The 18,073-nt window shown below is 41.4% G+C and overlaps 1 protein-coding gene across 2 annotated transcripts in view; it reads right to left on the reverse strand.

Annotated features, from left to right (window-relative positions):
- The window catches only part of RETREG1 (reticulophagy regulator 1), a 141,184-nt gene that overhangs the window by 87,050 nt on the left and 36,061 nt on the right, over positions 1–18,073 (reverse strand). The window contains exons 1-3 of one of the 2 annotated variants that reach the window (XM_087443155.1): positions 12,211–12,335; positions 6,987–7,093; positions 1,372–1,402 (exon numbers count right to left, since the gene is read on the reverse strand). In XM_087443155.1, the coding sequence (XP_087299281.1) occupies positions 1,372–1,402; positions 6,987–7,093; positions 12,211–12,320 (248 nt within the window). In that variant the 5' untranslated portion in view covers positions 12,321–12,335. Of the gene's footprint in view, positions 1–1,371; positions 1,403–6,986; positions 7,094–12,210; positions 12,336–18,073 lie in introns of those variants that run through there. The other variant, XM_004422688.3, reaches the window with a different exon arrangement.

Consider the following 18,073-nt stretch of genomic DNA (forward strand, 5'->3'; position numbering starts at 1 on the left):
TTAAATGATCTTCCTCAAAGATGACAATGCAGAAAAGCACAGGGGGGCATGAAAACAGCAAAACCCAAAACACACTTCAACAAATTCCAAAACACATGGCTCTTTCCCAAACCATCTCAAAATATAGTAATTTAGAGTTTTGTCTTTACATTCCATAAGAAAATTTTTATCAAATATAAAGAGAACCGGAAATGCTTGCACAGAGATCAGAACATCGGGCCCCAGAAAATATCTCAAGACAAGTGACTGTCAGAGCCTGGGATCTTTCCTCCCAGGCCATCCTTCCACCTCCTGAGAACCAGTAGGGATCCGATTTTTCCTCTTATATCCAATGTCTCCCTCTGCTGAGGCTCCTGGCAAGTTTACATTCTGCCCATGAACATCTGGGATCCGAAATGAAGGGACAAGCAAGCATTTGTAAACTGGTTATAAACTTAGCCTTTTCACCTGAAATAAGCATCATCTCCACGAGCACAGCTTTTAAAGGTACATTATATAAAATACCAGGTTACATTTTTTCATAGGATTTTTAATGGCATTATTTTGTCTTCCTCTTTGAGCACTCATTTCATGCGGTCCACTCTGATGTAAGTTGAGCACCCCAACCATCTCTCTTTAAGTAATACAAGGATATTTTAAGGTAGAATTTTAAAAAACAAATAAATACCTATAAAATTCATCTCACTGGAATTTAACCCTTATACTTTCTTCATTTTTCCACTTTTCACATGCACAGGCGGTGAAGTGAATCATGGTCCCCTCATCAACCGCCCCTGCTCTTTTCTTTTCCATTTGGAATCAGCACCTTGACTTCAGGATGGGTGACGGCAAATGAAAAGGGAACTATTTGCCTCTGGCTGGGCGGGAGTCATGAGGTCGGTCAACATCTATCTGCTGCACCCTCACCCCTAAGAGCCTCTCATCCCCTCCTCTTTGTCTCCCCGACCCCAAAGTCCTCTGAACTGACAGCATGGTTAACCCTTGAGGAATGTTCCAGAAGAGTTCCACGACTCAGTGTTGCCCTGTTCTCTCACTCAGCAGTGTCGCTGACGCCCCAAAATGAAGTCCGGAAGGAAATCCCCAATGACAACGCCTCCCTCTCTTCACTTCCAATCCTCACACATTATGATTCACATATTCATGTTGCCCAATATTATAGCAAGATATGAACTATTTCCTTGAATGAGTCCCAATTTTATCCTTGTCCTCAATTTGATTGTATTTTCTTTTATTTCCCCATTCGTGTAAATTACTGTAGGATTCTGGTCCCTGTCACTAAAATATTATTTCAGAGATAAAGACATCTTGGCGGCTCGGTCACCTCCCCTCACCCCCCACAATTAGCCACAACACTGAGAGCAAGTTCCCTACCTTTCAGTGAGGCTTCTCCAGAGCTGTGCACCTGCAATAAGCAGAAGTAAAACGTGAAACTTAACAGAGGTATTTTTCTCCCGAGTCATTTCTTAACTTAAAAATATTCCAAGCTATTTACAATAGAATGCTCAGATCGTTAAATTTTATACACTATCCAATCATACAGCGTATACCTGTGGTACCATGACTAATGCAGGCAATTAGTCCACAAATATTTATTGAGATCCTACCAACACGCAAAAGACTTGGATAGGTACCACAGGGATGGAACATGATATAACACGTGGTCCTGCACAGAGACTGTACTGTCCAGTGGGGCAGCCAAAACACACTCAAGTAAATGTGAACCAAGGCAGGCAGTGCAGGAACTATCCAAGAAGCACAAACAATGAGAGTTCAGGGAAGAGAGAAAATGTGGCTGCTCAAGAAAGCACCAATAACAGAGGTGAGCACTGAAATGGTGCGGACAAAAGAGGAAGTAAGGCAACTGTTATTTGAGAAAGGAGATTTTTAGCTACTCATTCTTTAGGTGTTTTGAGCTTATATCTAGGCTTAAATGAAATCAACAGAAAAATATGTATACCTAGATTTCACTTGCTTTCTTAAGTCCCCAATGACTTTCTTCATTGGACTATGTCTTGATATTATATTCCCAGCTCCCAGCTTTAATGAAGTTTAATACAAGAAATGGCGGTGAGGCGGTTTTTGCATTTTCCATCAAACAAATGCCAAAGACGTTGTCCCTTTTGTTCTTCAGTATCCCCTGTCAAAGATCTATGTGATAAATTCTGCTTAAAATTTAGCCCCAGGAGGGGCCAGCCCAGTGGCATAGTGGTTAAGTTCACACACTCCACTTCAGCGGCCTGGGGTTCACAGGTTTGGATCCCAGGTATGGACCTACACACCACTCATCAAGCCATGCTGTGGCAGCATCCCACATACAAAATAGAGGAAGATGGGAACGGATGTTAGCTCAGGGCTAATCTTCCTCAGCAAAAAGAGGAAGATTGACAATGGATGTTCGCTCAGGGCCAATCTTCCTCACCAAAAAAAAAAACATTAGCCCCTGGAAAAAGTTTCCCAAAATTGCTTGCATCCTTTCATCAGATTTAATAAAATTGTGCAGTTGATCTGGTTTCCTTTTTTGCCTTGGCTGCCAGTAAGCACAAGGATGAATCTGCTGCTCAATTATGGTCACCATGTTAGACTGCTGTTCTTCCACCAGACCTCTTTTAGTCTTGTTTTTTATTTTCCTTATAAGCTGCCTCAAATATTTTGGGGTTAGATGGCATATCAAAACAAAGCAAATAAATAACTCACAAGAATCCAAGGAATTATGAGCACTAGTGATGTCTCAACTAAAGTTGGAACTCTGGATACACTAAATTCTAGAGGCAGCAACTCTTCCTGTTATATGACATTTCTCTGACAACACTGGAGCCAAGAGCAGAGAAAGTAGATAACAATATGGTGTGTTTGATTGTTTGCTTGCCTGTTTTGTTACTAAAAATCGGAGAAATGAGTATGATCGCTGGCTAAGGGATCAAGACATTTAGAATGGTAAGGATGGCAGCACTGCAATCACTGAGCACAGAACAAGTCGGGGCTGCGCAGAGCTGTGGGACAGTGCACTGGCAAGAGGCTGAGCAGGGAACACTTACACTGAGGGCAAGGAGCTGCTTCAACAGGAGTGAGGGCTCAAGGAGGGCTGGACAGAAGGCTGCACTGAGGATTGCCTCTGAGCCTTTGCAGGCGCTGGAGACACAGTACTTCTAAAGGCCAAGGTCAAAGATGAGGCCACACTAGTACGTGACCAAATCCAGGTTGTCACAGACACCATCAGGGTACAAGCCAGAATGACAGAGAATGGAGGGTGCATAAAGGCCCTCAGTCCATAGGCCACGATTCCTGGTGGGTCCATGTTCAACTGTGACCTGAACGTGGCATAAATGGATAGTGTCGATTTTGGTTTCCTCCTTCACCTTAGGAGGAAAGGCACAAAGAGACAGGGATTGAAAATGCCCCACAGGTGGCCGTGAGGAGACCTGCTGAGCCCTCCTCCCACTGCACAGGGCAGTAGTTGAAGAGCATCTTAAAGAGAGCTGGGGGTGGAAATTCTGGTTCTTTTGCGATGAGAAAGAAGGAGAAGGAGGTCAAGGAAACATCTAAGGCTGCAGGAGGAGTTTTCCACACTGCAGAAGAGCTCCCTAGAGCCCAGACAAAGGGGTTAATGCAGGGAGCACACACTCAAGGCACACAACCATAAGTGGGAGAGAGAAGTCCATCACAGCTAGAGGTTACTCATGCTGGTGACTCAACACAGGGACATGGGCTCACAATGAGTAACTCATAAGAAGTATCTCCATACTTTTGCTCACCCATTTCATATTAAGCATCTAAGATGGGATTAAAGGTAATAATGGAGGGAGAGGGGGATACAATTAAATTCTTAACAATGGAAGTTTAATATCTTTAGCCAAAAATGTGAAAAGTGGGGAAGTTGAGGGAGATGGAAAGAGACAGAACTTCCCCTGAGCCCTGATGACTTGGTCACCCTTTCCCTGTTGCTGTTGCTGTTGCTGTAAGCCAAAGTATCCAGTGACAGCAGCTGGCAGTTCTGCTTGAAGCCATGGAGTTACCGTAACTGCATCTGGATCTAACTTAAAGCCGAGTCTGTGCCTCCCAGAGACCAATTCATCGTGGCAGGCCCTGGGCTGAGAGGCCTGCAGAGGCAGGCTCCTGCCAACTATTTACAGGGCTCCAATGGGTCTTTGTCCTAAAAGACTTCACTAAAGAGGACGAAGCAGGCAGCAGTGTTTCTGCAGTCACAGACTGGGCAGCGCTGCGAAAGCACAGTAATTAATCATGCTTCTCCTTTTCTCTCCATGCAGTAGAAATGCTGTATTCAGAGCAACGTCACCCGGTGAAAACCCTGACAGAACGATTGGCCTGTGACAAATGCCTGCCCTACAGGGTGGAGCGTGAGAGCCCGGGGGTGTATCTGGATCCCACTGGAAGCCCAGCGCCTGTGACAGGCCCTGGCATAGAAAGGCGCCCAACACAGGCTGACTGATGAGGCAACAAACCCCACGCTGTTCTGATTTTGTGTCCGAGTGGGACAGAGCAGACTGCTCCTGTGCCCAAGGCACTTCTCTTTTACGCTCTTATTCGACCCTTACACAACCCTGTGGCATAAGGATGATTTTCCCATTTCAGAGGATGAAGAGGTTCAGATTATGTAGTAGGCTCAATAACGGCCCCCAAAGATATCAGGTCTTAATCCCTGAAACCTGCAAAATGTTACTTTCTATGGAAAAAGGGATTTACCACATGGGATGAAGTTAGGGGTCAGGAATGGGGAGATCATCTTGGATTACCCAAGTGGGCCCCCAATACAATCACCAGTGCCCTCGTAAGAGGAAAGCAGAGGGAGATTTGACACAGACAGAAGATGAGAAGGTGATGTGACAGTGAAGGCAGAGACTAGAGTGATGCGGCTATAAGCCAAGGGCACCAGCAACCACCAGAAGCTGGAAGAGGCAAGGAACCGTTCCCTAGAGCCTCTTGAGGGAGCACAGCCCTGCTTGATTTTGGCCCAGTGATACTGATTTTGGACCATAAGAGAAGAAATTTCTGTTTCATTGAGGCACCAAATTTGTGGTAATTTGTCACAGCAGCCATAGGAAACTAATACAGTCTACGATGGGGCCTCTCCACAGCTAAGAAATGGAGACAACTGCAACTTCTTGAAGGCTAGTATCCTTCCAACTCTACCACCTTAATTTTTTAAAGGACTGAATCTTTGCAATGTAGAGACTTCCTCCAATTTGTGAGTATGAAAGTTGCATACATGCAAGAACATCAAGCCAATGAGTCAACGCTGGGAATGATCTCTGTATGAGGGGCCGAGAGTGAGAAACAGTTACAAAGTCTTTCAACTTCGTCCTTAGCCTTCCACATTTGTGTGTTCCTTATCACTTGTGCCCAGACTGGGGCCAAATTTGATACACCACTGAAAATATGGAGATGTTCAGCTTGGCCCCGAGTCAGCTTACTCTATCGAGCTAAAATGTCTGCTGATAAAATTTGTAAGTGGCTATTTCTACTAAGATTCTCCTGAGGGGAACAGAGGGTTAAAATGATCCTAGAGGGTGAAAATGTTACAAAATCTGTTTGAGAAAAATGGGCGTTCCTCTATGAGTTATGAATCAAGGCAGAAACATGGGAATCACAACACATTGATCTGACCGACCCCTACACAAAGCCCTACGCACTGAGACGCTCCACCTTAATACATCTAGAATGAACAGAAAGCATCAGAGCAGGTGCCTGCTAGGGTTAAAAGTTAGGGAGTTAGGTGTCTGTTCTCTGAAACAGAAAAGGGGGAGGTGGAAAGGGAGAGAGAGGAAGAGAGGGAGAGAAGGAAGAACGCGTACAAGAATAAATCTAAATCTACAGACTCATGAAAAGCAATAACCGGACAAAAAAGAATTTACTTGCCTTCCCAGAACACAAGAATGAAGGAATTACCTTCAAACTTTGAGAAATACCAACGTAAAACAATCTTTCTAAAAATGGTTTATACATGATTTAGTTTAAGAACTGTAAAGACCTAAAATATAAACTGGATTTAAAGCACATCATAGAACATCATGATGGTAAATCCATAACAGTTTACATCCCTGGTCTCAGCATTGGTGTAGGGAGGAAAAAGTGCCTCCCACCAGGCAGGCCTCGGTATCCCCACCAGGGCTAGAAATCTGGATAGTCCTTATATGTATCCATCCATATGGGCCCCACCCAAAATTATCCCTCTGTTTGGGGTCACATTTAGTGGGGTTACAAATGCCTCATGGTAACCTCCTCTTAGCTATTTTTGATCAAATCAATATCACACTGAAGTTCACAGGGCTCAATTGTTCCAAGGAGGGATTTTTGCCCATTTATAAAAACTAACCCAAACCCTGGTAGAAGAGGCCCCTCCAAGAATAGAAAAGTTTGACTCAGATTTATAATATAGTTAAATCACTCAGAAAACACCTTAACCAAATTTTTTAAATAATTCAAGTTTTCACTTTTATAAACTTAAAATAATTTAAGTTCTCACTCTACTATTTAAAATTAATTCATGTTTTTATCAATCATTTTTTAAAAGTTATTTAACCATTGCTTAATTGTTTTTAAGCCCTGAGTTAATTGTTTTTCTCCACTGAGGCAGAGAAAATTTTTATGTAAACTAGTCCATTTTCCAATGGTCCAGTTTCATCATGTGGGATGTAATAAATATTTAACTGTTATACTCACTGCAGCCTACTTAAATATCAAAATGGTATTTAAAATAATGGTGCTTAGAGCCAAAAGAGAAACCAGCACACACAAACCTTTTGCCCAGGAGCAGTAGCTATGACTATGGACAACATCAGTTAAATACACAATACATATTAAACAAATAAATATTTAATAAACATTAAAAATAGCAAAGTCAACGCCTATATAATCTGTTTCCTTGTTCCTTTTCAAAGGACTCCTCGGTTAATACGCTTACACAAAGATCAGACATTCAGAGTCTAAGAAAATTAAATGCCATAAAAATGAATTGTGAGTTTTCTTACCTCTCGTTCTAGACAAAACCATATCCTTTATTATTTGCATAATAACACGTCCAAGCATCATAACAGAAATCAGGTGATACACTCTCCATGGAGTCAATGCAAGGAACCTATAATCGCAAAAACAGACGAATCGTCATTTCAATTTGCAGATATTTATCTTTTTTGTAAAATAAGGTTTAGCTTCCACCATAGAAACAAAAATACACTCAATAATGCTTTCACTTTTCAAAATCACCCCAATGTGATCACATGAACGTTATTTAATAGGCACTGCAGTCAGCAAAATAGAAGCTCTTGAGCCATGTGTACTTTTGTGCTAGGCTTTCTGCTCTAACCACTCATTTGGGCAGAGGATTTGCTATCTTGGGTATGGCCCAAATATCGCCCTGCTAACAGATGGAGACTGGAATTGATCTGAAACAGCATCATGACGGGCTACAAAGGCAGAGCGGCAGGGTGTTCTAACGCGCACAGAGTAGCTAGTAGATGCCCTTCACTTGCCGTCCTGTTTTACACTTGTCTTTTATGCCATATTCATTTCTTTAACTACTACCCGCACCCCACCACTCTCTTAAAAATAGCAGTTATTAAGGATCCAATTTGCTAGCCCTTTCTCTTTAAGATCACTACTCTTTGTCTATCTGCCATCTCCTCTCCAGAGGAAAATAAAGAATTCATTATCATGAACAGCACACAAACTCTGCAGTACGTTTTTTTGATTGGGCTTATAAAGAAATGGAATGGCCAAGTCACAAGGAGCTTTGAGCCTTCAGACAGAGGTCGAAGCCTGTTTTACACAAGTTAATTGGTCAAGCTGCCAATTAATATTAGCTTTGATGTAATCATCACTCACAGACAAATTAACAGATATGTCATTTAATACCAGTTGCAAGGCACTGTAGGCTACACAGAGAAGTAAAGAACACATGAAGACTGCCTTCCAGGAGCATACTTCCCCATCAGAGAAATGAACACAGGATGAGCTAACAAAGTCCAAGGCAACCAGTCTGTGCTGTAACAGAACATGAGCAAGGAGCCAAGAGAAGTAAAAAAGAAGGAATGATTACCTCTGAATCAGGGAAGATCTTATAGATGTGGCACTTGAACTTAGTCTGGGAGGATGGATGCAATTCTGAGGAAAATGGAGGCTGTTCCAAGTGGAGGATACAACATGCACACAAGATCAGAGTCAGAAAAGGGTGAGGTGTGCCTGGGGCATGCCAAGGGGTCTGAGGTGGTCCCTGCAGAAGGAGATGGATAAAGGAGAGAGTTGGGAGACTGATAGAGAGAGAAGACATTGAGGAGACAGGCTAGAGGAAGACTGTGGCAGGCCCTGAATGATATGCTAGAGCAACAGAGAGAAAGCCAAAGGTATAGAGCAGGAAAATGGAATGACGGCTGATTCAGGAAAATGCCTAGGGGCAGCAGAGGGGACAAGGTGGGGTAGGGAGGAAGCATGGAGCCCAGGACACCTACCAGAAGATCACACAATGTGCTTGGTGAGCAGAGGTCAACATGAGATGCTGGTGAAGTTGTGGGTAAAGCCCTCTACCACCAGAACGTGGGCAACCCAAGCTCTGATTCTAACGTTACCTGCATGTGTGACCTGGGCCAGTAAATGAGCAGGTACAATGGGTCAGACCTTCTTAAATATTGGTCTGCAATTGCCACCATGTCAGCTGCCTGGAAAGCTTGCTAAAATACAGATTCCCAGACCCCAAGTGCCTCCCCGAGGTCCTCTGAAACAGGTGGTCTAATTACTAGTATTTACATTCAACAAATATTCAATAAATATTTATTTACGGAGTGCCTATATTGGTCCAGGTACTGTGCTACCAAAAGGGTGAACAGGAAGGAGCAGACAGGAAAGATAACCCATAATGCCAACATCCATGTTTTCAGTAACAATAATTTGCTCTTCTACTATGGGACCACTACCTGCTCTATTTTTTTGAGCTCCTATGTTTGTTTTAACCGAGGTTATTTTTGGTGTTTGTTCTCTTTTTGGCCTAGCTCCTCACTATCAGTTTATGATTAATTCTTGCTTTTGTCTGTGTGCCAGGCTCTCTCTGTTTTCCCCACCTCACCCTGAAGTGGCAGTTTTCAAAATTTTTGATGGTGACCCCCAGTAAGAAATTCATTTACATCAAGGGCAGGCCCTGTGGCTTAGCGGTTAAGTGCACGCGCTCCGCTGCTGGCGGCCCGGGTTCGGATCCCGGGCGCGCACCACTTCTCCGGCCATGCTGAGGCCGCGTCCCACATACAGCAACTAGAAAGATGTGCAGCTATGACCTACAACTATCTACTGGGGCTTTGGGGGGAAAAAATAAATAAATAAAATCTTTAGAAAAAAAAAAAAGAAATTCATTTACATCTAAATACATATAAAAGACACCAAAGTTTCAAAAAATAATATTCATCCTCACAGTTTTTAATGCCTTCTGATACTTTCCACTCAATTCTATTACATGTTTAAATGCTGACTGTGGGTCACTAAAGTGACTCAGGGCCTACAAACGAGTTGTAACTTAACACTGCATCAGAGGGAATTTGCCAATGTCAGATTAGTATATTTCATTAGAAGGGCCTTCTTTGCAGAGTCAGGCACCGCCCTAGGAGAGAGAGAAAGTTCTCTCAAGTTTAAAGGTCTTTAGACCAAGTTTAGAGCTAGCCAGGAAGCCATATAAGTATCTTTAAAAAAAAAAACCCAAAGAAATGCAAAATCAACTGAAGCAGTGAAGGTCATTAGTTATTGTCTTAGTGGAAAGTACAAACTTCCAGGAATAGAAAAATTAGGCAATGAGAGGACTTCGACCCATAGCTCTGGCTGCCAGAAGACCTCATTTGGAGGGTGTTGCCATAGCAACTCCAAAGAGCACTGGGGATGCTGTGTATCCTGGGCAAGGGTCCAGCTGGCATCTTGGCCAAGGGTCTCGTTGGTCCTTAAGAATCCTCAGCCAGATGAGAAGTCAACCCCAACAACCACTTGAGAAAGTGATGCCAAAACTGTATGGGCTTATATAACTGTCTCCTTGGTAGTGTCTTTGAACTCCAAGAATTAAATATGGAAATGTTTGACAAACAAATCTCTAATATTAATAATTTGTATTTAGAAAAACCTGCACGTATTTGGTATTTTATTTATACTGTTTAAGATGATTTTTCTCATGGTTCCAATTTAAATATGTAGTTGTATAATTTAGACTTGTGATTTGATATTAAAATCTTACAAATACTTTTGAGTTTAATTTATTCATCTTACAGGAATTTCCTAATAATTTGGGAGGACTTGTGCTGTTACACAAAATAATTTTTAAAAAACTTCTACTTTGGTAAATTTAAAACATAGACCAAAGCATAACAAAGCAAGCCTCAACAATTCTCCATTCATGGCCAATCTTGTTTTTTCTATATTCCCACCCACTAAGTTCCCCCGGCTCCAAGATGATTTGAAGCAAATCCCAAATATCATATAAATTAATTTGCAGATATTGCCATTTATCTTCAAAAAGAGGACTTTTTAAACCTAACAACAATACCTCTATCACGCCTTAAAAAATTGTTTTAATTCTTTAATGTCATCAGATATCCTGTCAGGATTCACATTTCCCCAGTCATTTTTTACATGCACACATACACACACACACACACACACACACACACACTGAAAGACTGTTTGAAACAGGATCTGAAAAAATCATACATTGAAATTGATAGATGTGTACTTTAAGTTTCCCATAATTTATAGGTCTCCCACCATCGCTCTCTTTTTTTTTTTTTTGAAATTTTTTGTGGAAGAAATAGACTCATTTGTCCAGTAAAGTTTTCCAGAATCTGACAATCGTTCATTGTACCCTTGTGGTTTAGTTTAACATTTTCCTCTATTCCTTGTGCAGACTATAAAAACTGGTACTTGGATCTAGAGGCTTGACCAGATTTAGGTTCAATTTTTTTTTCCTTTAAAACTACATGATAGGTGGTGTGTGTGTTTCCATCAGGAGGCACTTACGGTCTGGTGTCTATATTTTTGTGATATTAGCAGCCATTGACAATGACTGCCTGGCTGTTAATTCCTCAGGGGCTGCACAGGGCCGGGGGAGCCCTTCATTCTTGCTTTGGGTATTAGCTGGATCCCATCTATAAAGAGAAACTTCCCCTCATCAATGTTTGATTAACCTGAGAGACGGATCTCACAGGAAAGGCAGGATCAATACTTGATTCTTTCTTTTTATTTACCAGCTTTTAAGATGAGGCAGTTGCTTAGAATCCTCTAACGGTTACAACATTGGTTTTCTTCACTCCTTATGTGTGTGTGTGTGTGTGTGTGTGTGTTACTATGAACATACTGGATGTGCTTCAGTCCACTGCAGTATTATCCCCGTGGCTCCTCAAGTGCCCCATCTCGGCTGGCGGCATCTTATTCAGGTTGGTTCTCAAGTCCCTTTGGTACAACCTTAGTAATTTTTGATAATGAAGTACTTTAAAGGGACAGAGAAAATATAAAATTTACAAATGCATTTTAAAAGGTTGAAAGGAGTATAACTAAACTTTTTAATGAAACCAATCATTCACTCTTAAAAATTGTTGAAAAAATTTGCTAGACTTACAAACAAAATAGTAAGTTACGTTAGCTAAAACTGAAAGCTCAAAAAAAAAAAATGAGGGTTTTGAATTTGAAACCTTACTAAATCGAAATTTATTTTTTAAAAAGTAGTTGGCAGAGGAGTCAAGATGGCGGCGTAAGCAGACTCTGAACTCACCTCCTCCCGTGGACACAGCCAATTTACAACTACTCATGGAAAAATTACCCCTGAGACAGAACTGAAAACTGGATAAGAGGAACTCTTGCAACAAGGGACAATCCGAATTGAGGTAGAAGAGGCAGAAATTCCCTTCTGGAGAGGAAAAACGCCGCCTTCACAAGCCGGCAGCCTCACGGCCGCCGGGAACAGCACACAGGTACGCAGCCTCCCTGGAGGCGCGGGGCCCTGAGCCGGGGAGCCCCCGCTGTGGGCATTTGTGGACCCAGCACAATCGAGACAAGTGGCATAATATCTGACTTTGCCTGCTACTAAAACATTGGGAAGTACCCCCAGAAAACCCGGTTCACAAAGACATTAAAACCGGCTCATAAAGGGCCCGTGCGCAAACTCACCCATCTCAGAAAGCAACCTAAAATCACCAGAAAGAAAGGTGCACAGTGCTGTGGTGAAAAGAGACTCACCTGATAGGCCCTGAGTACATCTCGGTGAGAGGTGAGACCTCTCTAGGGACTGGGACATTGGCGGCAGCCATTTTTGTGGCCTGGTGTGGGCGTGCTGATACAGACGCCATTGGAGTTCTCCCTGGGGCCTGCTAGCCCAGGGTCTGCCCCACCCACTAGAGCACCGACTTAATCCAGCTCAGCCAGGGCAGGCAGCCCACCCTAGAGACTGGCCCCACCCAACAACAAGCCCTCAGGCAACTTGTGGGCCTGCATAGATTGGTGACTGGATTCTCTGCAGCCTGGCAACTGAGCCCACTTCAGAGGGGCAGGGTGTGCACAAGGAGCGGGTGGAGAGTGTGGGGTGGTGACGGAGTGTGTGGGGCTCCTGCCGTGCAGAGACTGGGTCGACTTCAGGAGGTCGAGGCACGCACACGGGGCAGGACTGTGTTGACTGTGTGTGTGGACCTGTGGGCAGCAGGGCTTGTCAGCTGCAGAAGACTTGTGCTTCTCAAAGACCCACATAGGGGGTTTGCCCCACCTTCCAAAGCCTGAAACAATTGGGTGCTCCCGTGCCTGAGGCCAGCCCCACCCAGCTGCAATCCTCAGAGAGCTGACAAGAGACCTAAAGGCTGGAGGCTTATAGCAATTGTAAGCCTCTGAGCCTAACAACCTGCCACGCTGGGGGCCTACTCACTTAAAAGAAATACTGCAACACTAATGTGGTATTAGAACTTGCAGCCAACTGTGTTAGGGCTCCCCACACCTGATAAAGAGACTGAAGGGCCTACAACAACTACAAGCAGCTGAGCATTACAACAGCTGGCCAGGAGCATAACTCAGCCTCCCTGGGCGCCTACGGGGAGAGCAAACAGGCCACAACAGAAGGACACACGTAGCCCACATAGGGGTCACCCCTGGAACATTGAGAACTGAGGAAAGCAAACTACAGGCCTCCTATGGCATCACTTATATAAGGTCACCTATCCAAGAGCAGGAGACGTAGCTGACCTACCTAATACATAGACACAAGCACAGGGAAAGAGGCAAAATGAGGAGGCAAAGGAATACATTCCAAGTAAGGGAACAGGACAAAACCCCAGAAAAGGAACTAAGTGAAACAGAAATGAGCAACCTACCTGACAGAGAGTTCAAACTAAGAGTGTTAAGGATGCTCACTGATCTGGGGAGAAGAATAGATGAACTCAGTGAGAATGTCAACAAAGAAATGGAAGATATAAAAAAGAACCAATCAGAAATGAAGAATACAATACTGGAAATGGAAAATTCACTAGAGGAACTCAAAAGCAGAGTAGAGGATACAGAAGAACGGATCTGTGAGCTGGATGAAAGATTAGAAGAAATTACCCAAGGTGAACAGGTAAAAGAGAAAAGAATTAAAAAGAGTGAGGACGGTCTAAAGGACCTCTGGGACAACATCAAGCGCACTAACATCCGTGTTATAGGTGTCCCGGAAGGAGAAAAGCGAGACAAAGGGGCAGAGAGTCTATTTCAAGAAATAATAGATGAAAACTTCCCTAACCTAAGGAAGGAAACAGACATCCAGGTAGGTACAAGCACAGAGAGCCCCAAACAAGATAAAGCCAAAGAGGCCCACACCAAGACACATCATAATCAAAATGTCCAGAATTAAAGATAAAGAAAGAATCCTAAAAGCCGCAAGAGAAAGACAAGTTACAAACAAAGGAAACCCCATAAGGCTATCAGCTGACTTCTCAGCAGAAATCTTACAGACTAAAAGAGAGGGGCACGATATATTTAAAGTGCTAAAAGGAAAAAACTTACAGCCAAGAATACTCTACCCAGCAAGGTTATCATTCAAAATGGAAGCAGAGATTAAAAATTTCCCAGACAAGCAAAAATTGAAGTAGTTTGTCAGCAAGAAACCAGTGCTACAAGAAATGTTAAAGGGACTGATTTAAGGGGAAAAGAGAAGACCACAAATAGGAAAAATTATCTATTTCCATGATAAGAGGGTAATGGATACAAATGCACAAAAAAGAGGTTAGATATGATACCAAAAATATAAAATGAGAGAGGAGGGGAGTTAAAGAGTAGAGCTTTCAGACAGAGGTCAAACTAAAGAGACCATCAATTCTGTACAGAAGGAGAAAGGAACAAAGAAGGACTACTAAAACACTGAGAAAAAAAAAAAGTTTAAAAATGGCAGTAAGTACATACTTATCAATAGCTACTTTAAACGTCAATGGACTAAATGCTCCAATTAAAAGGCATAGAGTGGCTGAATGGATAAAACAACAAGACCCATATACATGCTGCATACAAGAGACACACTTCAGACCTAAAGACATTCACAAACTGAAAGTGAAGGGATAGAAAAAGATACTCCAAGCAAATGGCAATGAAAAGAAAGCTAGGGTAGCAGTACTCATATCAGACAAAATAGACTTTAAAACAAAAACTGTAAAAAGAGACAAAGAAGGGCATTACATAATGATCAAGGGAACAATCCAACAAGAGGATATAACACTTGTAAATATCTACGCACCCAATGTAGATGCACCTAAATATATAAAGCAATTATTAACAGACATAAAAACAGAAATAGACAGTAACACAATAATAGTAGGGGACTTTAACACTCCACTTACACCAACGGATAGATCATCCAAACAGAAGATCAATAAGGAAACATTGGCCTTAAACGACACACTACAACAGATGGACCTAGTAGATATATACAGAGCATCCCATCCAAAAACCGAAGAATACATGTTCTTTTCAAATGCACATGGAACATTCTCCAGGATTGATCACATGTTAGGCCACAAAACAAGTCTCCATAAATTTAAGAAGATTGAAATAATATCAAGCATCTTTTCTGACCACAATGGTATGAAACTAGAAATCAACTATAGGAAGAAAATCAGAAAAGCCACAAATACGTGGAGATTAAACAAAATGCTACTGAACAACAACTGGGTCAACGAAGAAATCAAAGAAGAAATCAAAAAATACCTGGAGACAAATGAAAATGAAAATATGACATGCCAGAATTTATGGGATACAGCAAAAGCGATTCTAAGAGGGAAGTGTATAGCAATACAGGCGTATCTCAACAAACAAGAAAAACCTCAAATAAACAATCTAATAATGCACCTAAAGGAACTGGAAAAAGAAGAACAAACAAAGCCCAAAATCAGTAGAAGAAGGGAAATAATAAAAATCAGAGCACAAATAAATGAAATAGAGACTAAAAAAACAATACAAAAAATTAATAAAACCAAGAGCTGGTTCTTTGAAAAGATCAACAAAATTGACAAACCTTTAGCTAGACTCACCAAGAAAAAAAGAGAGAAGGCACAAATAAGTAAAATCAGAAATGAAAGAGGAGAGGTTACAACAGACACCTCAGAAATACAAAAGATTATAAGAGAATACTATGAAAAGCTATATGCAAACCAATTCGACAATCTGGAAGAAATGGATAAATTCTTAGAGTCATACAACCTTCCAAAACTGGATCAAGAAGAAGTAGAGAATTTGAATAGACCAATCACCAGTAAGGAGATCGAAACAGTAATCACAAACCTCCCCAAAAATAAAAGTACAGGACCAGAGGGCTTCCCTGGTGAATTCTACCAAACATTCAAAGAAGACTTAATACCTATCCTTCTCAAACTCTTCCAAAAAATTGAGGGGCGGGGGAGCTCCTTAACTCATTCTACGAAGCTGACATTACCCTGATACCAAAACCAGACAAGGACAACACAAAAAAAGAAAATTACAGGCCAATATCACTGATGAACATCGATGCAAAAATCCTCAACAAAATACTAGCAAATCGCATACAACAATACGTTAAAAAGATTATACACCATGATCAAGCAGGATATATTCCAGGTATGCAGGGATGGTTCAACATTCGCAAATCAATCAACGTAATACACCACATTAATAAAATGAAGAATAAAAATCACATGATCATCTCAATAGATGCAGAGAAAGCATTTGACAAGATACAGCATCCATTTATGATAAAAACTCTGAATAAAATGGGTATAGAAGGAAAGTACCTCAACATAATAAAGGCCATATATGACAAACCCACAGCTAATATCATCCTCAATGGTGAAAAACTGAAAGCTATCCCTCTAAGAACAGGAACCAGACAAGGATGCCCACTGTCACCACTCCTATTTAACATAGTACTGGAAGTCCTAGCCAGAGCAATCAGGCAAGAGAAAGAAATAAAAGGGATCCAAATTGGAAAGGAAGAAGTGAAACTGTCACTATTTGCAGATAACATGATTTTATATATAGAAAACCCTGAAGAATCCACCAGAAAACTTTCAGAAGTAATAAACGAATATGGTAAAGTTGCAGGATACAAAATCAACATAACAAAAATCAGTTGCTTCTATACACTAACAACGAAGTAGCAGAAAGAGAAATTAAGAATACAATCCCATTTACAATTGCAACAAAAAGAATAAAATATCTAGAAACGAACTTAACGAAAGAGGTGAAAGATTTGTACATCGAAAACTATAAAACATTGCTGAAAGAAACTGAAGAAGACAAAAAAGAAATAGAAAGATATTCCGTGCTCTTGGATTGGAAGAATTAACATAGTTAAGATGTCCATACTTCCTAAAGCCATCTATAGATTCAATGCAATCCCTATCAAAGTTCCAACAATATTTTTCACAGAAATAGAACAAAGAATCCTAAAATTTATATGGAACAACAAAAGACCCCGAATAGCTAAAGCAATTCTCAGAAAAAAGAACAAAGCTGGAGGTATCACACTCCCTGATTTCAAAATATACTACAAAGCTGTAGTAGCCAAAACAGCATGGTACTGGCACAAAAACAGACACACAGATCAATGGAATAGAATCAAAAGCCCAGAAATAAACCCACACATCTATGCACAGCTAATCTTTGACAAAGGAGCCAAGAACATACAATGGAGAAAAGAAAGTCTCTTCAACAAATGGTGTTGGGAAAACTGGATAGCCACATGCAAAAAAATGAAAGTAGACCCTTACCTTACACCATACACAAAAATTAACTCCAAATGGATTAAAGACTTGAATGTAAGACCTGAAACTATGAAACTTCTAGAAGAAAACATAGGCAGTACACTCTTCGACATCGGTCTTAGCAACATCTTTTCAAGCACCATGTCTGACCGGGCAAGAGAAACAATAGAAAAAATAAACAAATGGGACTACATCAAACTAAAAAGCTTCTGCACAGCAAAGGAAACCATCAACAAAACAAAACGACAACCTAACAACTGGGAGAAGATATTTACAAACCATACATCTGATAAGGGCTTAATCTCCAAAATATATAAAGAACTCATGCATCTCAACAACAAAAAAACTACCAACCCAATTAAAAAATGGGCAAAAGACCTGAACAGACATTTCTCCAAAGAAGATATACAGATGGCCAACAGACACATGAAAAGATGTTCAAAATCATTAACTATCAGGGAAATGCAAATCAATACTACAATGAGATATCACCTCATGCCCGTCAGAATGGCTATAATTAACAAGACAGGAAACAACATGGGTTGGAGAGCATGTGGAGAGAAGGGAACTCTCATACACTGCTGGTGGGAGTGCAAACTGGTGCAGCCACTATGGAAAACAGTATGGAGATTCCTCAAAAAATCAAGGATAGAACTACCATACGATCCAGCTATTCCACTGCTGGGTATTTATCCAAAGAACTTGAAAACACCGCTGCATAAAGATACATGCACCCCTGTGTTCATTGCAGCCTTATTCACAATAGCCAAGACTTGGAAGCAACCTAAGTGCCCATCAAGGGACGAATGGATAAAGAAGATGTGGTACATATACACAATGGAATACTACTCAGC

This window comes from Ceratotherium simum, chromosome 18, assembly GCF_057802395.1.
Source record: "Ceratotherium simum simum isolate JZ-2026a chromosome 18, ASM5780239v1, whole genome shotgun sequence".
NCBI lineage: Eukaryota > Metazoa > Chordata > Mammalia > Perissodactyla > Rhinocerotidae > Ceratotherium > Ceratotherium simum.